A 26,410-nucleotide genomic window follows, 5' to 3' on the forward strand; every position below is an offset into this window, starting at 1 on the left:
CAGAATGAAAGAAAAATGGCAGAGGCAGTGTTCAAAGAAGAGATCCCAGAATTGGATGAAAGACACAACTTACATATTCAGGAAGCCTAATGAATCTCTCGAGCAAGATACAAAGGAAGTGTACACATAGACACATCCTGGTAAAACTGTACAATAGCAAACAAAAGACAATCTTTGAAGAACTGTTACAAGGAAATCAGAATACGGTGTCAGTTCTGTTATTGATGCAATCTAATGGAATGTTGAATATGCTCAGAACAACCATCAACCTGTAATTGTACACCCAGCAAAAATATCTTTAAGAATAAAGATTAAAAATAAATTTTCAGATTAAAAAAATCAATTTGCCAGCAAAAGACTCATCTAAAAGAAATTTCAAAGAAATTACTTAGGAAAGAAGGAATGTGGTTCCCATTGAAAGACTTGAGATACAATAAGGAATCTCTTGTAATCAATATGCTTTTGCAGCCACCATTGTTAGAAGATGGATTCCACTTGGCACTTCTTTTTGTACGGCTCACTTTTGAATCAAAGTCTCATGAAAATACATTTCACAGGAAGAGATGGTAGATCATATATCTGCACCTTAGTTTTCAGGCAAATTGGGCATCATAATGTGCCACATATTCATTTTTCAATCTTAACTAGTCTGTCCAAACTTGTTCAGTACTGGCCTTCCACAAAATACAGCAACCTTTTCTTGCTTACTAATTAAGTAGCTCAACTTGAGAAGTGGTAGAGAGATGTTAGATGATAGAGACGCTTTGAAAGTGTCCAAAAGATACTAAACTGAATAAAAAACCGATTGTAGAATCTTTGCAGTGAGATTTATCTTTAGGTCTGTTAACTAGAAGGAGCTGCTCATGAGAGTAATGGCACCTACTCTGGTATAAAAGGCTAGCAAAGCAATCATGTATCATTCCTTTCCCCTTCTCACCCTTCTGTGTTGTTCAGTTCAGTTCAGTTGCTCAGTCGTGTCCGACTCTTTGCGACCCCGTGAATCGCAGCACGCCAGGCCTCCCTGTCCATCACCAACTCCCAGAGCTTACTCAAACTCATGTCCATCGAGTCGGTGATGCCATCCAGCCATTTCATCCTCTGTCATCCCCTTCTCCTCCTGCCCCCAATCCCTCCCAACATCAGGGTCTTTTCCAATGAGTCAACTCTTCGCATGAGGTGGCCAAACTATTGGAGTTTCAGCTTCAGCATCAGTCCTTCCAATGAACACCCAGAACTGATCTCCTCTAGGATGGACTGGTTGGATCTCCTTGCAGTCCAAGGGACTCTCAAAAGAGTCTTCTCCAACACCATAGTTCAAAAGCATCATTTCTTCAGCACTCAGCTTTCTTCACAGTCCAACTCACATCCATACATGACCACTGGAAAAACCATAGCCTTGACTAGACGGACCTTTGTTGGCAAAGTAATGTCTCTGCTTTTCAATATGCTGTTTAGGTTGGTCATAACTTTCCTTCCAAGGAGTAAGCGTCTTTTAATTTCATGGCTTGCAATCACCATCTGCAGTGATTTTGGAGCCCCCAAAAATAAAGTCTGACACTGCTTCCGCTGTTTCCCTGTCTATTTTCCATAAAGTGATGGACCGGATGCCATGATCTTAGTTTTCTGAATGTTGAGCTTTAAGCCAACTTTTTCACTCTCCTCTTTCACTTTCATCAAGAGGCTTTTTAGTTCCTTTTCACTTTCTGCCATAAGGGTGGTGTCATCTGCATATCTGAGGTTATTGATATTTCTCCCAGCAATCTTGATTCCAGCTTGTGCTTCTTCCAGCCCAGCGTTTCTCATGATATACTCTGCATACAAGTTAAATAAGCAGCGTGACAACATACAGCCTTGACATACTCCTTTTCCTATTTGGAACCAGTCTGTTGGTCCATGTCCAGTTCTAACTGTTGCTTCCTGACCTGCATATAGGTTTCTCAAGAGGCAGGTCAGGTGGTCTGGTATTCCCATCTCTTTAAGAATTTTCCACAGTTTGTTGTGATCCACACAGTCAAAGGCTTTGGCATAGTCAATAAAGCAGAAGTAGATGTTTCTCTGGAGCTCTCTTGCTTTTTCGATGATTCAGCGGATGTTGGATCTTTCTAACTCCAGCTTGAACATCTGGCAGTTCATGGTTCACGTACTGTTGAAGCCTAGCTTGGAGAATGTTGAGCTTTACTTTGTTAGTGTGTGCTGCTGCTGCTGCTGCTAAGTCACTTTCGTCATGTGTGTGAGATGAATGCAGTTGTGCAATAGTTTGAACGTTCTTTGGCATTGGCTTTCTTTGGGATTAGGATGAAAACTGACCTTTTCCAGTCCTGTGGCCACTGCTGAGTTTTCCAAACTTTCTGGCATATTGAGTTGCAGCAGTTCCACAGCATGATATTTCTATTTGTTACAGTCTACTAAATCAATGTCATGACCCACTAGTGGGTCACAACCTATGATTTCGAAAATTCTGCTTTAGGAAGGTCCTTTTTAATGAATCTGTTGGTAAATTCTCTTTTTATCTAGAAATGCCTTTATGTCATCTTTTCTCAACAAATTTTCTTTTGATATACAATTAAAAATGTTTTCTCTCACACCGAAGCATACTATTTTCTATCTTTTTTTTAATTGCTTTTGAATCTGCTATCAGTCTGATTATGGGTGATCCTTAATTTTTTTCTGTGTAGTTTTATGATTTCATTGTCTTTGATCCCATAACTTACAGTTTCACTAGTGTGTATTAGGTGCTTATTTTTTATTTAACCTGTGTGATTTACCTTGTGCTTCGTGTACTTGTGAAATCCTGTTTTTTATCACTTCTGAAAAGTTTTCAGCCATTGTATCAGTTGAGATATGGTTCACCTACCATGAAACTCATCCTTTTAAAATTGTACAGTTCAGTAGTTTTTAGTATATTCCACAAGGTCATACAGCTATTGCTGCAGTCTAATTCCAAAACATTTTCACCACCCCTGCTATATCTAATTTGAGCTGTTTCTTGACTCTCTTTTAGACCATCCCCTAAATAGTTAATTCATTAAAAAACTTTTTACAATTAGGTTTTTCAGTTATAAAAGTCTCATTTGGTTCTTTCTGCAATTTGCATAGCTTTTTGGTCTTGTTTTGTTTTTTATAATAGTGTTTTTGCTCATATTTGTAATTCCATTTTATATTTTAAACATTTTATAGTTACTTTATATTCTATAATAAAATATTCCAAAATCTGAGTTCTTGGGGGCTTAAATCTGTTACTTATTTTTTGTGACTCTTGCTTGTGATAGATTTATTTCCTTTTATGTGTGTAGTAATCTTTGATTATAACTCCTGTTTTGCTGATCCTAATCTAGGGAAAAATTTGGGACCAAAATTGAAGATGCTTTCTGAGAACAATTTTTATCCCTTCTGCCAAGACCCAGAGACGCTGAAGTTTCCAGCCCACTTCCAGGTTCTTTTTCTTGTTAGTGAGGCTTCTCAGGTTTAGCTGCACCACCTTGCTCAAACCTTAAGCACCATTGTCACACATGTGTCTTAAGGCAAGCCCTTGCCCATCACAGCTCTAATTTCAGTTTCAGGTCATAGCTGATTTTTAAATTTTGTTTTGTTTTTTTTTCTTCTTTGATTGCCCCTCTTGGGATTTACTTTTCTTTCTATGGTTCCTGCAATACAGTGAAAATTGTGTTTTATAATATCTGGTTGGTTGAGGGGCTTTTAGCCAGGGATAGGAGTAGGGGATGCCACAGTATCTAGTCCACCAGACTGCCAAAAGCGAAGGTGAAGTTAAGGTCTTTCAACTTTTGTTTATTTGAAGACAGCTCTTAGTATAACCACACACTAATTACCCCACCAAATTGCTACTTGTGTTCTATCTGACTTTAACCGGTACCATTAAATGTTACGAAAAGCCCTTTTTCTCTCTTCCATTAAGATGCTTTTTTATAACATTCACCAAGTTCATTTTTTTGTTTATTTTGTGGTTCCTGTAGGATTATGTTGACAAAGAGAAGGCCATTGCCAAAGCATTGGAAGACCTTAGAGCCAACTTTTACTGTGAACTCTGTGATAAGCAGTATCAGAAACACCAGGAATTTGACAACCATATCAACTCCTATGATCATGCACACAAGCAGGTGAGGAATAGTTATGAGTATACTCCCCAAAACTTGTTGACTGTGGTTTCTTGTATCTGCCTGTCTTTATCTGAGATTGTCTGACTGACTTGAATTTTTTTCAGTGACAGAAGTCCTGACATAGACCTCATCCTTCTAAGATTGTAAAGTGAAGAATTGTGAGCTTCATGCACAGAATTTTTGGCTTTGAATGGTTTCTAAATTTGCATTTAGTTTGATAATTCAGCTGAGGATCACTGGGAGATTTGTTTCCCTTTCACCCTGTTCCTGAATTTGTTCAACTTTGAACAGTTATCTCAGGCTTTGGTCATTTCATCTTCTGTTATCTAAGAATTCATGCTGTGTTGAGTATTTCCTATCAGTAAGTCATTTTGTTACTTGGTATACCTTGTAAGATAGATAAATCTTGAGAAGGGAAATAAAGTTAGATGCTATTTTAATTTTAACAAAAAATTCTGATGCTGCATGTTGAAGAGCTTGCTGAAAAATGAATTACACCTTCTTTATGGCCTTTTTTTCTTTCTTCCCATTCATTGATTTAGAAAAGTAAATTGTTCCTAACTAGTTACCAGCATAAAGAAGGTGCAATAATTTCCTTGGAGGATTTTAGAAAGAGGAAATGAGTCTTTAAACCTGTAGGACAATTCTGGCTTATTAAAGAATTTTGAGACATTTGATCGTAGGTGACTTCAGCAGAACTTGCCAGGTCTTTGGGGGCACAGTGGTTATATTTGATAAATTTGTAAGATTTATGAGCATTGATTGCTGAAGTGCTCTTATAAGCTGGACAGTTTGAACCGTTTTTCTGATCTTTGCTTCATCTTCCAACCAACCATTTCAGTGCATGTAAAAGGAAAGTTTTGACCAAGTTTTCTTTTACTAGCATAGGAATAGTTTATAAGTTTATAATGGTTGTGGTCTTCCACTTTTTTGCAGCAATCTGTTCTATAGTTAACCACACCTAACCAGTTTAAGATTTAAGAATCTGCCATTAATAGAGTTGTATTGAAGACAACTTTTCAACTTTATATGCAACTTTGGACATTGTTTTAATATATTGTCAGCTCTGCTTGATTTGAGGAAGAGAAACAGAGAGAGCATATATATGAACAAGACATATTAGCAATTACCGTACTATTTCAAAGACTCATATATCAGGAAAGACAAATGCTACAGTGACTGTTGCATCCAATTTATTGCATCCAAATTATTGTATCCAATAGTGTTTTTTTAGCTTTTTGGTGTGTGTAAGTCAAATTTGGGAGGTTTTTTTGTTTTTGTTTCATTTTCTGGAATTAACAAAGATATTTAGCATCTAAGTATATGTCTACCATTTTGGGCTCATGAGAATTTCTTTAAGAGATTTCTTTAAGAATTGTATTTGATAAATTAAAAGAATAGTTACATGTATATGTGTAACTAAATCATTTTGCTGTATACTTAAAACTAACGCATTACAAATTAACTATATTCCAATATAAAATAAAAATTTTTTTTAAAGTTAAGACTCCAGAAGAAACTTTAGACACCAAAAGAACATTAAGAAAGGTTACATTTCTAGTTGATAAGAAGTTTCTTGACTTCCCTTTCTTAGAAAAAAATGAACGAGGAAGTGTAATTCAAACTTGAATCTTGTGTTGACTTGCTTTCAGCAGGAAAAAAATTCTGTCAGAGCAAAACAGATTGGCAAAGTAAATCTGAGAAAACTTCAAAACTAATAAAATTCACATTGACAATAATTAATGTGATGGATGATGATTTTTAGTGATATGCTCTCAGTTTGAGAGTAGTAAAATTATTATAGCTCTGGTTCATTTGAATTTCACACGTTTGTTCTCCTGTGCACCTTGTGTGGACTCAGTTCTCTCACCACTTTTCTCTTCTGTAGTGATTCTTCACCTGGGAAGGTTTTGTCTCCCAGGGGACACTTGGCAATGTCTGGAGACATCTTTGATTATCACAACCAGATAGATGGTGCTAATGGTACCTAGTGAGTAGAGACTAAGGATGCTGCTAAACATCCTATAATTCACAGAAAAGCTCCTTGCAACAAAGAGCTACCTGGCTCAGAATATTGATCAGTAGTGCTGAGATTGAGAAACTCACTTCTCTTAAAACTATTGAAAAACTTTCAAGTACCCATGAAACTGTGTGGCTTTTGTTTGCTACAGACCAGTTTCTGTCATTTTAAGCCCCCAGCTGTAAACATTTATACTGTGCTCATCTAAATGATCTCAGATATTGATGTATTACTCTGTTAGAATATCATCAAAATGAAAATAAAAAATTAAGGATTTCTTATTTGAATTACCTTATCCATTAGTATAAAATATATCTGTGATTCCTGGTCTGGCAAAAAAAAATCTTTAGCTGGTGTGATTAATGAATTCATGTAAGTTGATTTCTTCATCTTGATCAAAAGCCCATCTTAGATATTAAACAAAGAACAGATGCAGTATAAGTTTGTTATTACAGTTCTACTTTTTCCTGCCTTTAGGATTTCTAAGGAGACTTTAATTGACCTTAGTACAAAACAGCTAGATAACTTCTGAGAAGAGGAGATAGGTCCTATTTTTCATTCCTCTTTGATGGACATGAACTTACCATACAAATGGACCTACCATTTTCCAAATTTATGCTCTAAAATCATAAAGACACCCTGTCTTGTCTTCCAGGCAGGCACACAGGATTATTATGAATCTGAGATAATAGGTAAGTACATTCAACCCTATATTAGTAATCCACAGTTTGCATCTTCTATCAAAGTTTCACCATTAAAACTTTCCAGAGAAATAATCTATTATGTTAGTGGTAAACTTCCTAGTATAGGTAGGATCCTGAACACGCCCTTATCTTTATTAAGCACAAATAATTGCTAGTGGTAAAGAACCTGCCTGCCAGTGCAGGAGACATAAGAGACATGGGCTTGACCCTTGGGTTGGGAAGATCCCCTGGAGAAGAATGGCTGTCCACTCCAGTATTCTGGCCTGGAGAATCCCATGAACAGAGGAGCCTTGTGGGCTACAGTCCATAGGGTCGTGAAAAGTTGGAGATGACTGAAGCAATTTAGTGTGCACATATACAATCTCTCAAAAAGGATCTATTTGGTCACCTTCATTTGTGGTGATTTTTTTAATCTTCCCCACCTCCTTGGTGCTATGTACATCTCACTATTTACTATTCACTAGTTTTTCTCAGTTTTCTAAGATAATCTTGTGAAGAGAGTCATTAATTCGTAAGTATTAAGACCCAGCTTGATTTTCAGAGATGAAAATCCTACTTAGACATTTTGGCTGTTTTTAGCAGTTTAACACTCTTTAATAGTGATAATTTTGTACATTTTGAGATCTCCAAGGATAAGCCTTCCATTTCTCAAGAGGTAATCCAATCTGTGATTCATTTTTAGGTAAGTTAGTTTAATATGCCTGAGTGTTCAATAAACATTAGTATTCATCTTCTACCTTTGTTGGCTTAGTTGTAAAAGTTAAAGTTGACTGTGAAGCAAAACATTTCTCCATCTCTACCTCTGTATGCCTTTTTATTTTACATAGCTTTTAAAAACACATATCTGCTAATGGATATACAGTGGAAACCATTTTCTTTAGCCTTGCAAGGTTTAAATTCCAAACTCCAAAGAATAGTCTCTTTCCCAGAGGTAAATTTGTAGCAGCACAGTGGTTGGTGCATTATTTTAACACTGATGTGTTTTAGTTTTGCTTTCTTAGTGCCTTGTTACTTATTCAGGATTCTTCCAGTCTTACTCTTTTATTTGTGCCACTAAGGGGCCCTCCTCACTAGCTTCCAGTACATAAGCTAGAGATCACAAATTCCCCCAGATGCATGCACAGTTGTCCCTTGAACAGCATGGGGTTACCCTCCATGCAGTCGAAAATCTGTGTAGGATTTGTTGTTGGCCCTTCATATCTGAGATTTTTCTCCCTATCGATGGTTCCATATCTTTGGATTCAACCAACCCCAGATCTGTAGTATTTATTATTGTACTATAGTATTTGCTATTGAGGAAAATCCTGTCATATACTACTGTAGTATTTACTATTGAAAAAAATCCACGTATCAGTGTATCTGCACAATTCAAACCCATGTTATTCAAGGGTCAGCTGTGTTTTGTCTGGTATTTGTGGTGGTAGTTCTTTCTCCTTTAATTTCAGTTGATTCCCAACTTTTTAAAATGAGATGTTATATAATTCAGGTTTTGACTTATCTTGAAAAATTGAAGCTTCTGAGAACACTGGGCCTACATAATCAACATAACAGTTGGCTAAAGCTGAAAGCTTACCTTCTCTTTAGAAACGCATGTGCTCCTTCTCCAATTATATGTGGTTTCCACTTCATCTTCTCTTACCCCAACCTGTATGACTCATTATGTTACCTGCCAAATCCCTCTAAACATTTAAGTTTGTGACCCAGGCCTATACCTTTCCCTCATCTTCACACAAGCTTCCACAGGTTGTAGTTGATGCTAGGAAAAGTAGCACATTGAAAAGATGCCTGCTTGTTCCTGCTTAGTTAGTGTTGGTATAGCTTCCTTGCAGTTTCAAAACCATGCGGTAGTACAATCCAATTATCAAAATCTGGTACTGTAAAGCAGCCTTGAGAAATTCCTTTAACTTGTTCAAAGAATCAGTATCTTCATCAGAGTAAAGAATGCTTTCAGCCCGCCTCTTCTTCTTGCTAAAATAGCTTCAGTATGAAAACCCCTGTACAATTCTACTTTTTTAAAAAAAGAAATACCGAGGTCTGTTTTAGCTGTAAAAATAATGGTTTCCTGAACTTTTTAAATGACTGAACTAAATTACTAAACCATTTAAGCCTGTAACAGGTATTAGTGACTTCACTATTCTGAACTGTACAGAGTAGACTCTATAACTGCTACATGATTTAAATTAACTTTGTCTAAACTGTTGACTTTCTGACAGCAGTGCTTGTTTTTAGTTAACTAGCACCGGTAATGTGTACCAAAATACAGAAATGTTAAAAGAGTTTTCCTCATCTCTCAAAAATAAAATAGGTTCTGAATTGAAGTATTTTCTGAGAAATTGTTTGGTGATGGAAGGAATGATCATTTTTGGACTTCACATGGGCTTCATTCAAGTTTGGTATACTCTCCACTTGAAATTTCACTACTTACTGGTCCAGTTTTTGCCAAGATACATTCAATCCTCTGTGCTTGACACTTATTACATCAGGTCAGTAAGCACACCAAAGCCAGTTGAACCTCTGGCAAGACACTACAGATTTGATGAAATGTAACTGTATTCCTTTTTCAGTGCAACTTATGATATTGAATGCAGGGGTCATGGTGGATGGGACACAGAAAAGTATCAATAAAAACAAAACTAAAAAGGCAAGGTGACAAAAGATAATTCTCGGACTAAAGTAAAAAGAAAAAGATCGTTCTAAGTGAAACCACTAAGATTAGCTACCATGAAGATAATTCATAGCTGCTGTGTATTTGAAGTGTTTATAGAAAATTAATTATTATAAAAATGTGAAAAAGGTTAGGAAAATCATACAGTATTCATGAATGCCAAAGCTTTATAAATATTGACTTAAAGAGCACAGTTCACTTCTGAAGAGATTTTTCTCTGAGAAGCAAAAGCAAATGTGATGAGAGGAATATATCTCAGAACTTAAGCGTATGGTAGTTGTATTTTAATAACCTACAGCAGAGAGGTGAAAGTTTTAGGTTCAGTTGTGTATTGTACTGCTGTGGATGCCATTTTCTTTGGGACTGTTTTAGTTAATAAAAGAATGACTTCATTTGGCCAGTCTCCCCAAAATTGAGCATGATTTGAGCCTTTTCACCTGTTAAATCTTAGCCACCACCTCTGCTTTTGTTGAAAATACTTCTTAAACCCTGCTATCACAGCATAGTTAATCTTGGAAAACTCTGTGTCTCTTCAGAGAATGTATCTGCTTTTGTGATCAGGGGTAACCCTAAGCAGACCTTTTAGGAGCTAAGGTTACTGGTAAACTCTGTATTCTAATACTGTTAGTATGTATTTCTAAGTCTGTTCTTCCTTTTGGCACTCAGTTCCAAAGTGAATAGAAGTGATTCTGCCTTATTTACATTCTGTAGCTTTAAACTGGTTTTCTGCTCCTGTAAACATACATTCATCACAGTGGTGCACCATGGGAGATTCCGGCATATGAGGCTGTATGTTCTGTTGTAGTCTGAAAAGTTAAAGCAACTTTAGGAATGATAAGTTTGTGAAAAATATTACTGAAAAGAGAACACTGAACTAGGATGTTGCTGTTTCATTTGCTTTGGGCCTAACCAGCTCTTCTGAATTATGCTCCCTTCAAATTTTACATAGAGGGCAGATCTTTGTTTTCAGCTATGATCTCGAGGATTACATAGATGTTCTTAAAACTTGTTATCTGCAAAACTGCAATGGTATACCATTTCATACCTACTCAGGTTGCCGAAATGAAAGAGAGAAAGTGCTAGAGAAGATATGGAGAAATTAGAAATTTTCTACACTGCTAGAGGGGTTATAAATGGTGCAGCCCCTGTGGAAAGCGGTTGATAGTTCCTCAAAATGTTAAATATAAAGCTACCATATGACCAATACATACTCCAGAGAAATAAAATGTGCACACGAAAACTTGTACAGGTTTGTTTCCAGCAACACAACATGAGCAAAACATGGAAACAATTGAAATATCCATTAAGTGATGGATGTACAAGATATGGCACAGCCATGCAATGAAATGTTATTCAGCAATAAAATAGAATGACTTACTGATAAATACAGCATGCATGAATCTTGAAAATATGCTAAGTGGAAGAAGGCAGTCACAAAAAAACCTTATATTGTATGAGTTTGTTTATATGAGAAGTTTAGAATAAGCAAATCTATGGAGAATGTAGTTTAGGTTTCCACAGACTGGGTAGAAAGGGACAATGAGGAATGAATGCTAATGATTGGGTTTTCCTTTGGGGATAATGGAAATATTCTAAAATTCATGCTACTAGTTGCACAACTCTGAAAATATGCTAATAAACCCACTAAATTTTACACTTTAAATGGATGAATGTTATGACATGTGAAATACATATTAATAGAATTATTTTTTAAAACTTCATTATCAAAGTTAACTTTTGGTAGTGATGATGGTGACTTCATGTACATAGATGTGTGTGTTTAGGTATGGGTGTGTGGAAAATACCTTAAAGCAGTATACACATGATGCTATTAATACCATACTTTTAAGGTTTTTGCTGAATTTCAGAGCATAAATATAATGCAGTGATTTTATTACAGATTAATTTGACATTACCAAATGATATTAAGTTACTGTGTTTCAGAGTAATTGTGCACAAATTACGTATTACCATAAATGACTAATTAGAATTATTTACTTAGCCAAAAAAATGTATAGTTTCTTTCCCCTCTGATGTTTTTTCAGTATCTGTAATCAGCCTTAGTTTTAGTTTTCTGTTACAAAACATTTGGGTTTCTGTGTTACTGAATAAAACTCATTTTCATCACTTACTGATACGCACGTGCTAAAAGAAGAATTACACCTAATGCCCAGTAACTTGGATTTCCTTAACCTTTCAACTCGAATCTTTTCTCCCTGAGTGGTTTACTGCTGAGGCGCTTTATGTTCTCTGCCGGGTCTTTTCTCTTCCTCACTGCACGGTGATTTCCTGGACTGGCTTATCCAGAGGCATCACACACACTGAATCTTGAGTTGGCCAAGTAACTGCAGCATGACTGCTCCAGTTTGGGAGAGGAGAGACGTTCTTCATTAATGTTCTGTCATTGGAGAGAGGCTGGGAACAGTGGGGAGAAGAGCCATGGAATTAGGGGTATGTGGGATCGTTGACAAAATGGAAAGGGAGTAGTTGAAGCTCAAAAAAGGCTGAATTATGTTTGGGCAAAAAACCAGATTGAGTTACAAACAACCACTGCTTCTTTGCTCACTATTTTCCATCTCTGTTCATGAACCAACAAATAACATATGAAAGTATGTGTTTATGTTCCCTTTCCCAGGAACTAATTTTAAAACTGAAGCCAGGTTGATAAGTGTTTATTGAGCATGTCTTCTGTACCATACATACGGTGTGTGTGTTGGAGGGTTAGTTATGAAGGAAGACTAAGAGCAGTCTGTCTTCTTGGAGAGCGGGGTTGCTGTCTGGTGAGAGAAAGAAATCACAGATAATCATCTTACCCCAAAACAGTTTCTCTAGAATTGCATGTGTATTGGAACATAAGATGTTTAGTGGCAATAGAAAATACTCTCTGCCTATTTTTTTTTTTTAATACTCTGCCTATTTTCTAATGCCTGAAATTCTCTTCACATGGAAATAATGGTTTTATTCTTTTAAAGTGCAATAATTTTAAATACTTGAGAAAGATAATAGATACATTCCTAGTGAAGTATACTCAATCAAATATACGCTTCTAGCATCGAATTTTGTTGTGGTTCAAGAGAGAAGTGTAGCATCAAAAGATATAAAAAGTATTTTATTAGATTGAGGTCCTTACTATCTTTTGTTGGTAGGGAAAACAGTGTGCAGAAGTATGTGGCTCATTCATTCCTGGCTCACATGCATCACCACTCCTTACTGTTGACACTCCACACTATTAATAATGTGGGCAAGTTTATCACCTGCACTAAAAACCTGGTAAGATACCAGATTCTCATTTCCCTGGTTTAATTGTTCAGAGTTGAAAGGTGGAGCAGGATTTTGTGTCTGGAGCAGATCGTTTTCTGCCAGTACACTGCGGTTTAGCCGGTTTTAAGAACTGGAAATGTCATTTACATTTGAAGTAGTCTTTAGCCCAACTGTGGATGGATATTTTAAGTACTGGGTTATTTGTTAAGTTCGTCCCTCTACTGGTCTTTTGGGAAATTTAATGGAAACGCCAGCTACCATGTTATTGAAATCAATGAGAAATTATGTGCTCTGCCACAAGTGTATATACTTTTTTGGACATTTGCTGTTGATTTTTTAGAAAAACAGGATCTTCAAACCCTTTCATTATGAATGGGGTTTGGTCTCCTTTATTTTGAATCAAATATTTTCCAGCTAAAATTGTGTTATATGGCTTAAATTTATATTAATAAGCATTAACAGTTCAATAAATAAGTAAATTTATTAGCAATTTTCTTCAGAAATTATACTTTATAATTTTAAGAGATAATATATAGGACATAGTAGCTTTGGAATCATCTAAATGATTAATTAGATCCATTCAGATTAAACTGTGTGCTAGTTTGAAGGTTTTAACTTGAATTTGTGTGTACAGTATGGAATTGCTCAGCCTTTGAAAATAGTTTTGGATTGATGACACATCTGTACTTTTTGGTTTCCTTACCTGAAACTCTGTCTTCTTTGACAGACAGGTATGTTGCTCCTCTTTGTTTAAAAAAAGGTTATCTAAAGTTGAGTCCCCCCTCAGAATTCAAATGGAAAGTAAAAATACAGGTCACAGGGGGAATTTCATATGGGTATTCAGTGACAAATGAACCAAGCTTGGTAGCCTTTTGAAATAAAATAGGCAACTTTGGAAAACTGACTCCGAATTAGGGTCTTATACCTTTATAAAAAATTACTTTTTGGATTGGAAATTGAGAAGTTTCTGGTCAATACCTTTTTTTGCCATTGGTCCAATTCTGTTCAGAAGTTAAGGGGCTTAAAATTCTGACCTTTTGGTTCTCTAAAGATTGAGATTCACCTGCCACAGATGCAGTCTATGGGTTTAGTGCTGCTCCTTAACAATGCAGGGTTGATTATAAAGATAAGCCATAGTTCCTGCCCCAAATACAGGGGAAGGGGCAGAATTGAACAGTTTAGACGTAAATAAGTGCTTTACATGTATTTATGTTGACACTTAATCTTGTTAATCTATTGCTATGCAGCCCTGTTTTTCTAATGAGGGATTTTGAGCTCAGAGAGGTGAAACTGAAATTTTATGCATACTGCCCTTCTGAAAGACAGGAATAAGTAGTCAGACAAAATGATAGTTGCTAGGTGAGCGCTGTAACAAAGTGCTAATAAGACAGTTCAGGAAGAAAAAGAATCCTGTCTTGTGTAGGGAACAATAGAAACTTTGTGAGGGGAATTCAGTTTGACCCTGAATAGAAAGAAGAGACTTGGGGTTAGGAATCCATTTTTACCATCGGAACACCCTTATCTAAGAGAGACCTCAAATACACATTTTGGGTTTGGAAAAGTTGCCAAGTCTTGCCTGTAAGATTTGGGTTAGAATTCTAGGGTTCCCAATTCTCATTTTAAAGCCCCAGACTTGACCATAGAGTTTATAGAGGTGATCTAGGAGTGTTGCCTATACCTTGTATAGGATTGGGATTTGCACTTGTTTTATTGATATCATTCTATTTTCTTCCTTCCCTACTTATAATTATTGTGGTGGGTGGGAATTTGAGATGGGATGTCTTCTTGATGATGTTGAAATAGTCTGTCCCTTCAAGTTTGTACCAAGTGGCTGCTGAATGACCGGAAATCATTGACTTGGCCTGGAGACTCAAGACTTGATAAAATGCTTATTTTTTTAGACAGGGTCCTGTAGTTTGGGAAATAACTCCTAAAAGTGTAAGAGGGAAGGGAATGATTGGGCATGGGGAGATTTTTCCAGGCCTATGAGGTGGCTGGAGAAAAAACAGTAGAAATAAGAAAACATACGACATTCTATTTAAATCTTGGCCAGAGAACCTGTTAAGTGTTTGGGTCAGGAAAAAACCTAGGTTTGTGGCCTAAAATAATCATTCAGTAGACCTGACAGATTGACTCTCTCTGCCCCTTTCTCCTTGGAAAGAGAAATTTGGAATTCATGTTTATTTAAAATAGTTGCTCCTTCATCTTGAAGTTTTTTTTTATAAAAAGCTTAATTCTGAGCAGCCAGCCTCGGTAAAACAATTTTGCCAGCTGTCAGTTACTTGAACATCCCCCAAATAAAGGTAAATGAAATAAGACTAACTACTTTTAGACTGCAGTGGTCTCTCCTAAAGTTCTATAACCATTTTTCCCAAAGGAATGGAGACGGTTCCATTTATCTAGAAGGCACTATTACTGTGTCAGTCTGTGTGTATGTACACATACATGTTTTGTGCAGGTGCTTCCCTCTCAGACGTTTTAGAGTTGATGGCTTTGTCCCTGATTGTTCAGTATAATAGTTTGCAGATTCACTAAGAGAGCTTGTGTAGTAATGCTTGCTTTATTTTTTTTCTCTTCCACTCTTGTTTTATTTTTTACTTTTTTTTTTCTTTGTGATGTGACATTTTCAGCTGATGTATTGAAAGCAAATCCTTCTAATTTGGGAGCCCAGATCACAAGAGTGAGTTTTTCTACTAGTGTCTCTAGCTGTATATCTTTTTCTGTGTGTGTCTTTCCACCCTTTTCCCTCTCCCAATTCAAAAATACTCAAAACACATTTCATAAATATTAGATAAGAAAATTCCTCTGTCTGTTCAGCATCATGCCTTTCCACAAAGCAATGTCCACTTTATATTGGGTCAGATTTCTTTTCTCAATGCTGTTGTAAAAAGCATAGGTCAATGTATGTGTTCTGTTTTGGTTTGTTTGCCTTTCTATTACCTCGTATATTGGAACTCACTTTAGTTCTGTCTTCACTGCGGATACGTCTGGACTCCTGTCATCAGTGTGTCATAACACTGTTAGTATTTTTTGGTGGTGGTTTTTGTTTTAAGGATAATTACATATAGTATCTTCTGAGAATAAAAGACCCATTCTTTCATCAGGATTTTAAGTAATAAATTCTTTGGCTTATCTATTCTCCCACCTCATTCCCTGGTTGTTCCTCTTGGGGCCATAAAGGAATGAAAAGCCACACCTATTACTTTCTAATTTCAGCAGACTGACCAGATGAAAGTGGTCAGACTGGTGAGCTCTGAACATGCAAGCATTGGAAGACGGTTTGATTAATTCACAGGAAAACTGTTCATGATGAAAAGAATAGCACCTTTTTATGGTGAAATCAAAGTAGGCTTTCTATTTGTTAGTCTGATTCAGATAACCTTCCCATGTAAGCTGTACATTGCTTTTTAAGATCTTACACCTGGGTAATTTTCTGTACTGGCTTAACCCCTTTCTGTTCTCTCTGGCTTGTGTTATTACAATTTAACTCATATTCTATTTGTCTAGTTTTGCATCCTGAAAAAGCAGGTGATTAAATAGTCCCTTTTCTTTTCTCCTAGTGTTCTAAAATTTGTTTGTTGCTTCTGAAATTATTTAATTTTGGCCAATAAAGCAAATGGTGTGCTGTCCTAATTAGGAATGCAGATACTCCAGGTGCTTTACCCAGAGTAATCAGCCATTGTGTTTTCAATTACCATGAGAGAGTACAACAATGTATACTCTACACTATGCTATAACCATTGATTATGGATAAAAATTCTGAAAGCCTTGCTTTCAGGATCCCTAGGTTATTCTAAAACACCCACTCCCTGTTCCTTTCTTTTGTTACCTCAGAGATTGAAAGATCTCAAGCAGAGAGAGTTTGCTCGAAATGTCTCCTCAAGATCCCGCAAGGATGAGAAGAAACAGGAGAAAGCCCTACGGCGGCTCCACGAGTTGGCAGAGCAAAGAAAACAAGCTGAATGGTGAGGACATTGTCTCTCTGAGGGCTTACAAATAATTAATAATCATTAAGATTTAAGAATTTAATAATCCTTTTTTTAAAAATTAAGGTATAATTGATATATAATCCTTAAATTTTAAATAGATCCTTCTTTCAAACTAAAAGAATATCTATACTTGGAGTATAATATACTGATTAAGAATATGCACTCCTGGAACTTCCCTGATGGTCCAGTGGTTAAGAATCTGCCTTGCAATGCAGGGGATATGGGTTCGATCCCTCATAGGGGAACTAAGATCCCACATAGATCAGAGCAGTTAAGCCTGCATGCTGCAACTAAGACCCAAGGCAGCCAAATTAAAAAAAAAAAAATGCTCCTGAGGCCGTATCCTATGATCTGTGTGACCTTAATTATCTAAGTTCTGTGCCTCAGTTTCCTTATCTGTAAGGTGGAAATGATAATAATAACTTAATTCTTACAGTTGTTGTGAAAAGTCATTAAGTTGTTACATCAAAGTGCTTACAAAAGTGTTCCTAGCACATAGAAGATGCTCAGTAAATCAGTAAATTATGCAACTGTTATTCCCATTCTCCATCTTTTTTTGCCTCTCTGCTTGTGGGATCTCAGTTCCCAACCAGGGATTGAACCCCGGGCCATGACAGTGAAAGCCCTAACCACTAGATCACCAGGGAATTCCCCTCCCACATTATTCTTATGTAGAAAAGCACATACCTTACAGTATTCTACTGGAGCACATATTTAAGTATTCTGTCTTTCCAAGTACTGTAGAGTTAGTACTAAGCAATAAAGCCTAGGAAATTCTATTCATTTCTCTACAGATTCCTTCCTTCTTGAGTTTTGTTTTTAATGTTCCTTCATGGTTCTTGATGATAAGTATGGAACTGGTATTTAGCCTTAGGTGAAATTAGCCCGCCTTAGCCCACCTCGGGCTGCATTCCCAAGCAACTAGTCTTTGGTGGAGATAGTCTTTGAGCATCTGAGAATTCATGAGGTATGTGCCTCAATCTGAAGGATTTAGGTCCCTCTGTTTGTTTTTAATGGCTGGCCAGGAACAAGAGGAATTAGTTACAGTGGAAAGAAAAACTGTGACTTTTAAAAGTTTATGGTGAGGTTGAGGCCAGAGTTTTCAAGATTGTGACCTTTCTAGATTTTGGGGTACTTGCTTACTTATTAACTTCTCTTGTGTTTTGGAAGAAGGAGGAAGGAGGAGAACACATATAAGTGTAAGTTTTGAAACAGAATTAACCCGTAAGCTCTAATATTGAGTTACAATGCCTGTAAACTGATTCTGATTCCTTCTTTAGCAGTTCTTTATGTAATAAATGCATTCCTCTCGGACTTGTTGAAAGGCTACTTCCTTAAAAAATACATACCAGACCACTTTTTAGTTCCAGACATATTTTAATACATGTTTTTCTTCATTGGTGACTTTTAGTTCTGTTTTATTTATTTATTTAGTCACACTGTGCAGCATTAGTTCTGTTTTAGAAATAAACAGTTAAAAGATGACCAAGTAAACTCTTGGGGAAAAGAAGGTTTTGACCCACCAATCAGGTATATTTCATCGTCCTAGGAGTAATGCATGACCCCATAGTATTGTTGGAGTTGCATGACAAATACTAAGCAAAAAGTCACAATAAATCCCTTATTTCAGTTTGAACGTTTCTTTGCCATGGCGGAGGGGGGGGGTTGTGACACAGTGAGAGTATCTCTTGCTACCCCAGTCGGGTGGGTTCCATCTTCCAATAACAAGAGTTCAGGTAGCAAAGGGGGGTTACCATATTATCTGACTATATTTGGTCCCTGACTTTAGGACAGCCAGTAGTTAGGGTTTAGATTAAGAGGACTTCATCCAAATAATTGTCTTCAGTTCTTGAGTTTGGCTTGAGAGATACCTGTATAACCCACACACTAAAAGTTTCAGACATGACAGGAGTTTAAAACACTGGCTCTGAGGCTCCTTGATGTTTCTGTTTTCAAAGCTGAGAAAGTACTTGGTAGAATAATGATCGTTGTATGGAGTGCCCAGAAGGTGTCACAAAACCAAAGCAAATTCTTGGACATGGTGCCAGGAGATAGACACAGACTGTTCGTTTCTGTAATAGACATGCTAACCTAACCGCAGACCATCAGAGAGCAGCACAGTGGAGATTTCTGACTGTGTTCAACTCAAGGAATAGGCACATTTTAAAAAATTGAAATTTGAAAGCAGAGAAGAAATTGAGGGTTGTGTTTTTGTTTTGTTTTGTTTTTTAGCTGTACAAAGTACAGTTGATCCTTGAACAATGTGAAAGTTAGGGGTGCTGATGACCCCAGCCCCCACACAAACTCATACACCTACACAGTCAGAAATTGTGTATAACTTTATAGTCAGTCTTTTGTATTTGCAGTTCCACATCCAAAGATTCAGTCAGCTGCAAATTGTGTGACATGTATATACTAAAAAAATATCTGTATAAGTGGGCCCTTGCATTTCAAACCTGCATACCCATATCATTCAAGGGTGAACTGTGCAGCCTTTGGGAATAAATTTTCAGCCGTATGTTTGGTAGCATACTGATGGGTAGGATGGTACAGTAAAGACATGTAAAGGATGGAACAGATACAGGACAGGTGGGCTATGCCAAATGGTAATGATCATGTATTCAAATTGTGAGGTAAAACTCAGTATTTAGACAGCTTAGGAAGAAACAGCAGTAACTGGCTATCCCTATGAATGTAACTTAGTAGATTAGCAGTATGAGACTTTGCCTTACCTTAACTGAGCAAGTTCCTTTCGTTAGCATAGGGCTGAGGAAGGACTACCATTCAGTGTCTTTAAGATCTGCCTGTGATGAATGGCCAAACATAAGAGATAAGAGTTTTAGAAGTATGAGGAACTTCCCTGGTGGTCCAGTGGTTAAGACTCTGCACCTCCACTGCAGGGAGCATGGGTTTGATCCCTCCTCAGAGAACTAAGATCCTGCATGCTTCATGGCACAGCCGAAAAAATAAAGTAGTATGAAATGTACCCCTAAACCTGTTTTTTTGTTTGTTTCTCATTTTTCTAAACCCATTGTGTAGTGCACCTGGAAGTGGTCCCATGTTCAGACCAACCACAGTGGCTGTAGATGAAGAAGGTGGAGATGATGAGAAAGAAGAATCAGCAACAAACAGTGGCGCAAGTACCACTGCCACTTGTGGCCTGGGATCTGAATTCTCCACAGATAAAGGAGGCCCATTCACTGCAGTACAAATCACTAATACCACTGGGCTGGCACAGGCTCCTGGGCCAGCCTCTCAAGGCATCAGCTTTGGCATTAAGAATAATCTAGGGACCCCACTGCAAAAATTGGGAGTGTCATTTTCCTTTGCCAAGAAGGCTCCTGTCAAACTCGAATCAATAGCATCAGTTTTCAAGGACCACGCAGAGGAAGGGACCTCTGAAGATGGAACAAAAGCTGATGAAAAGGGTACAGACCAGGGACTGCAGAAGGTGGGAGATTCTGATGGTAGCAGTAATCTTGATGGTAAAAAAGAGGATGAAGACCCTCAGGACGGAGGGTCCCTTGCCTCAACATTATCTAAGTTGAAAAGAATGAAGCGAGAAGAAGGAGCTGGGGCTACAGAACCAGAGTATTACCACTACATCCCCCCAGCACACTGCAAAGTAAAACCTAATTTTCCTTTTCTACTCTTTATGAGAGCCAGTGAACAAATGGAAGGTGATACTAGTACACACCCAAAGAATGCCCTAGACAGCAAAAAAAGTAGTTCTCCCAAGCCTAAAGTCTGCATCAAGGTGACAGCAAGCCAAGGAGCAGAAAAGACAGTTAGTGAAATCTCCGAACAGCAGATGGAAACCAGTGCGACTGAGCCCTCAGAGCCTGGAAGCAAAGCTGAGACAAAGAAGCCCTCAGTGGGGGATGTAAGTGAGCATAGTTTAGAGAGTCAGAGTCAGAGTCAGAAGGATTCAGAGATCCAAATGCGTGAGTCTGACCCTCCTAAAGAAACTTCTCAGCCTACTCCAGCAGGGAAAGAAAGTCGGGAGGGACCCAAACATCCAACCGGTCCTTTCTTTCCTGTTTTAAGCAAAGATGAAAGCACTGCCCTCCAGTGGCCATCAGAACTGTTAATTTTCACGAAGGCAGAACCCTCCATTTCGTACAGTTGTAACCCTTTGTATTTTGACTTCAAGCTTTCAAGGAACAAAGATGCCAGAGCAAAAGGGATGGAAAAGCCGAAGGACATAGGAGGCTCCTCAAAGGACCATCTCCAAGGCCTTGATCCTAGTGAGCTACATAAAAGCCAGGAGGAGGAAGAGAGTGTTCAACATTCTTCAGGAGGCAGAATCGATGCACCTGCTTCAGGGGCTGCCTGTAGTGGCCTAAATAAGCAGGAGCCTGGGGGTAGCCATGGATCAGAGACAGAAGACACAGGGAGAAGCCTTCCTAGCAAGAAAGAACGATCTGGGAAGTCCCACCGACACAAAAAGAAAAAGAAGCACAAAAAGTCCAGCAAACATAAACGGAAACACAGGGCTGACCCAGAAGAGAAAAGCTCTAAGGCAGAATCTGGGGAGAAGTCTAAGAAGCGCAAGAAGCGAAAACGAAAAAAGAATAAGTCATCAGCCCCAGCAGATTCTGAACGGGGGCCCAAACCAGAACCCCCTGGTAGTGGTAGCCCTGCACCACCAAGAAGACGGCGGCGAGCCCAGGATGATTCCCAGCGGAGATCCCTTCCAGCTGAAGAAGGAAGCAGTGGCAAGAAGGATGAAGGTGGAGGTAGTGGGAGCGCCCAGGATCATGGTGGGAGGAAACACAGGGGTGAACCTCCCACGTCATCCTGCCAACGAAGAGCTAGCACCAAACGGAGCAGCCGATCCAGCCATCGAAGTCGACCCAGTAGTGGAGATGAGGACAGTGATGACGCGTCATCACGCCGGCTGCACCAGAAGTCTCCATCCCAGTACAGTGAGGAGGAGGAGGAAGAGGAGGAAGAGGAAGAGGAGGAGTCAGGCAGTGAGCATTCCCGAAGCCGCTCACGGTCTGGCCGGCACCATTCCTCTCGCCATTCCTCCCGGCGCTCTTACTCCAGTAGCTCAGATGCTTCTTCAGACCAGAGCTGCTATAGTAGACAACACAGTTACTCTGATGACAGCTACAGTGACTATAGTGACCGGTCACGAAGGCACTCCAAGCGCTCCCACGACTCTGATGACTCAGACTATGCCAGCTCCAAGCACCGGTCCAAGCGGCACAAATATTCATCTTCTGATGATGACTATAGCCTCAGTGGCAGCCAGTCCCGAAGCCGATCTCGGAGTCATACCAGAGAGCGCTCAAGATCCAGGGGCCGCAGCCGCAGCAGTAGCTGTAGTCGCAGCCGGAGCAAAAGGAGAAGCCGCAGCACCACCGCCCACAGCTGGCAGCGGAGTCGGAGCTACAGCCGGGACCGCAGCCGCAGCACCCGGAGCCCTTCACAGAGGTCAGGCTCCAGGAAGGGGTCGTGGGGGCACGAGAGCCCCGAAGAGAGGCGTTCTGGTCGTCGAGACTTCATTCGCTCTAAAATCTACCGCTCCCAGTCTCCCCACTACTTCCGATCAGGCCGGGGAGAAGGTCCTGGGGAGAAGAAGAAAGAAGACAGCAGAGGAGATGATGGTAAGGGGATAGGCCCACCCTCCCAGAGCAGCAGCGTTGGCCCAGGAAGAGGGTCAGAAGGTGACTGCAGCCCTGAAGACAAGAACTCTGTCACCGCCAAGCTGCTACTGGAAAAGATTCAGTCAAGGAAAGTGGAGAGGAAACCCAGTGTGAATGAGGAGGTGCTGGCCACACCTAATAAGACCGGGCTCAAGCTCAAGGACCCCCCACAAGGTTATTTTGGACCCAAGCTCCCCCCTTCTCTTGGCAACAAGCCTGTCCTCCCTCTGATAGGGAAGCTCCCAGCTACCCGAAAGCCCAACGCCAAGAAATGTGAAGAGTCTGGCTTAGAAAGGGGAGAAGAGCAAGAACAGTCGGAGACAGAAGAAGGGCCTCCAGGGAATAGTGATGCCCCATTTGGACATCAGTTCCCCTCAGAGGAAACAGCTGGCCCCTTATCAGACCCACCCCCAGAAGAGCCAAAGTCTGAAGAAGCTGCTGCTGATCATCCTGTGGCTCCGCTAGGCACCCCAGTGCACTCTGACTGCTATCCTGGGGACCCATCCATCTCCCATAACTACCTCCCTGACCCCAGTGATGGGGACACCCTTGAATCCCTGGATAGTGGCAGTCAGCCAGGCCCTGTGGAGTCCAGCTTGCTGCCTATAGCATCAGACCTTGAGCCCTTCCCCGGTTACGCACCGCCCAGTGGGGAACCCAGTATTGAGTCAGTTGATGGAGCCGAGGATGCATCCCTCGCCCCCCTGGAGAGCCAGCCCATCACCTTCACTCCCGAGGAGATGGAGAAGTACAGCAAGCTCCAGCAGGCCGCACAGCAGCACATCCAGCAGCAGCTTCTGGCCAAGCAGGTGAAGGCCTTCCCCGCTTCGGCTGCCCTGGCCCCAGCCACTCCAGCCTTGCAGCCCATCCACATTCAGCAGCCGGCCACGGCCTCTGCCACGTCCATCACAACTGTGCAGCACGCCATCCTACAGCATCATGCCGCAGCAGCTGCTGCTGCCATTGGCATTCACCCCCACCCTCACCCCCAGCCACTAGCCCAAGTGCATCATATCCCCCAGCCCCACCTGACCCCCATCTCCTTGTCCCACCTCACTCACTCCATCATCCCTGGTCATCCCGCCACCTTTCTGGCTAGCCACCCCATCCACATCATTCCCGCTTCGGCCATCCATCCCGGGCCCTTCACCTTCCACCCTGTTCCACACGCTGCCCTCTACCCTACCCTGCTGGCTCCCCGGCCTGCTGCAGCAGCTGCCACTGCCCTACACCTTCACCCACTGCTTCACCCCATCTTCTCAGGTCAGGACCTGCAGCACCCTCCCAGCCATGGCACATGAGTTAGGGGGTAGGAGCCTAGATGGGGCCAGGGAAGGTGACCCATGCATCTTCCTTTGGGGTGTCGAGCCATTAATACCAGCAAGTAGAAGCTGGAATGGGCAGTGTCTGACAGCCAAAGAATTGAGTTTTGGCTTGCAGGGGTGGTTTTAGATTTGAGGTTTGCTTTGGGTTTACTATCAGGGATTTTTTTCCCTTTTTCCTTTTCTGTTTGTCCCTCCCTCTCCTGTGTTTCTAGGCTGGGAACACAGTAAGTGCTGCCCACCCCTCTTCGGCAACACCCCCAAACTGTTGAGTTTAGATTCTCCCCTCCTCCCTCTACTTTTTATCCTCTGCACTTCTGTGTATAAATTTTAAAACATTTTCCTCCTCTCTGGCTGGCGGGTTGTCCATCCGGTCCTGCCTTCTCAGTGTCTTTGACCTTGGTGACCTTATTTATCCCGGGTGAGGTGGAAAGGGAGTCTGACCTGGAACCAGATGCCACTCAGCCTGTCATTTGATCCACTTCCCACACAAACAGAGCCACACATTTGGCACTGTTGTCCTTGTGTCCCTCATCCCAGAAGAGACATCTGCATATCCCAGAAAAGAAGATCGTATCATGAATAGAAGCTGCGGAACAGAGAGGAGCTCATGTGTCTGAAGGGTGTATTTTCTTCTGTCATGTTGATGTTTCCTTCTTAATTTATAGGATTTTTTTAATGTAAAAAATTGCACTGAACTCTATAAACGTAAATGCTGCTTTTTGTAGCTCATATAAAAAAGGTTCCATATTTGTAGTATACTGCAATAATATTTTTTACATCCGGCTCTTTAAGTGATCCTTGTTCTGGTGGCTTTGTGTAAATATGTTTGCCCTAGTTGAATTAAGAAACTTTAAAGGTTATCAAATGAAAACAAACAAAAATAAAGTATTTGTTTTCTGCTAGATGCAAAAATGACTAAGCATGTATATTTTATCAAGCTCATGTATTTTTTGAAGTTATGAACCATAAAATGTTAAAAAGAGGAACATTGCTTAACATTTTTTTTTTTTTTGCTGAGACATAATTTGCAGTAAGTGGTGCTGCCAGTACTGGGAGTTTTGAACTAATGGGCTGCAGTCAGCTAGGAGTGTTGAGGAATAGTTTTGACAGTCTCCCTTATGTGGTTTGCATTTCATACAGAGAAACTGGTGGGCCCCACAGAGGAGGAGAGAGATTCAAGAGCTTTATTCTCTGGAAGCAGTGAGATTCAAAGTGATTGTCCTGGGGGATTCCTGGGTTTCCGCGGCGCCGTCCCAGGCAGTCCATTTGCCTTCCTAGTACTTAGCCCCCTCTGACAACAATTTTTAATGTGCCTTTTGGGTTGGCTAGAAACTGAAGTAGAAGTAAACCGGAGTGTGGCAGAGCTGGGACGGTCTTCCTCCTCCTCTTACTGAGAGGTGAGCACATTTTTAGATTCTGCAGATTTTTTTGCTTCATGGTTTCCATGCCTCTACCCAACTTGGTTTAAGCAGTAAAGATTCCTTTTTTCTTTTCTCCATGACCCTTAGCAGAGGAAGTACCACCTGAATTCCTCTTCCTCCTTATCGTTCACCTGGCTCTCAGTCCTAATTAATACAGTGACCCAAAGGTGTTCATCTTGTAGATCTCATCTTCTTTGATGTAGTTAGAACTTCCCTGTTGGGCATTTCCCTACCTACTCCTGTGGCTAGAATTGGTTGGGTGGTCACCTGACAGAAAAAACAAAACCCTATGTATGTGGGCCAGGGCTCCGTGTTCTGCCTTTCTTCAGTTTCCAAGACAGAAAGGCTTTGCATTCATGTCAAGCAAGTGCTGGGCAAATGAAGACTCTGTTGAGCCTTCTACCTGTTCAGTGCTCCTCATCTGATTCAGAAGCATCACTTTTTTGATAAATAGCACTGGAAAATGAAATCATCTGTTTGTGAAGTGAAGGGGCTCATTTTTTTTGCTTTCAGCCCATGTAAATATTTAAATAATACAGTATTAACATTTTTGTGCTGCTTCCCGTTAGCTTGTAGATTGAGCCATACTCTGGCTGCCTCTCTACCTTCCTGGGGGCAGTTTCCTTTAATTTCCACAATAGTGATTTTAAAACTAAAAAAAAGGAAAAACAAAATAATCTATCCTTACTTACAAGCATAACAGATTGTATTTAACTTTATCACATATGATAGAGACATATATGCTGTAAAATTAGGGAAAGGAACTTTCTAATAAACCAATGATTTGTGGAAACTTTAGAGTTTGTCGTGATTGTTGCCCCATCCACTCTGTGGGGAAGGGGTGGAGTTATGGGTCACAAATAACATCTTGTATGAAGTGGTCAAAGGGTAGATTTTTATGAACCAGCTGTTTATGATGTTTAGATTGTGCTTCTCAAAGCTCACCCTGCGCAAGTAGAGGGGAAAGGTTATGTTGTGGGAGGAAGTGATGGTTAAGTTTCTGTCACTTTTATGTAGATGTCTTGGAATGTATACCTCCTTTCCACCAACTCTCCCAGATTATTTTTTTTCCTTTTTGGCTGCATTGGGTGGCATGCAGGATCTTAGTTCCCTGACCAAGGATTGAACCTGTGTCTCCTACAGTGGAAGCACGGAATCTTAATCACGGCTACCAGGGAAATCCCTATTTGGGGGCTTTTGAGTGGACTTCAGGGCAGTGAGTTGAGTCACCTGCCTAGCCTTCCCCTCCAGAGTCC

General features: G+C 40.0%; 1 protein-coding gene across 8 annotated transcripts in view; it reads left to right on the forward strand.

Annotated features, from left to right (window-relative positions):
• The window catches only part of GPATCH8 (G-patch domain containing 8), an 89,520-nt gene extending 64,875 nt beyond the window's left edge, over positions 1-24,645 (forward strand). For 7 of the 8 annotated variants that reach the window (XM_070479660.1, XM_070479661.1, XM_070479659.1 and 4 more), the window contains 5 exons: positions 3,972-4,115; positions 6,791-6,827; positions 15,396-15,445; positions 16,600-16,730; positions 19,794-24,645. In XM_070479660.1, coding sequence (XP_070335761.1) covers positions 3,972-4,115; positions 6,791-6,827; positions 15,396-15,445; positions 16,600-16,730; positions 19,794-23,709 — 4,278 coding nt within the window. In that variant the 3' untranslated portion in view covers positions 23,710-24,645. The remainder of the gene's footprint in view (positions 1-3,971; positions 4,116-6,790; positions 6,828-15,395; positions 15,446-16,599; positions 16,731-19,793) is intronic. The other variant, XM_020873480.2, reaches the window with a different exon arrangement.
• The last annotated feature ends 1,765 nt before the right edge of the window (positions 24,646-26,410 follow it).

The sequence above is a fragment of the Odocoileus virginianus genome, chromosome 17, assembly GCF_023699985.2.
Source record: "Odocoileus virginianus isolate 20LAN1187 ecotype Illinois chromosome 17, Ovbor_1.2, whole genome shotgun sequence".
NCBI lineage: Eukaryota > Metazoa > Chordata > Mammalia > Artiodactyla > Cervidae > Odocoileus > Odocoileus virginianus.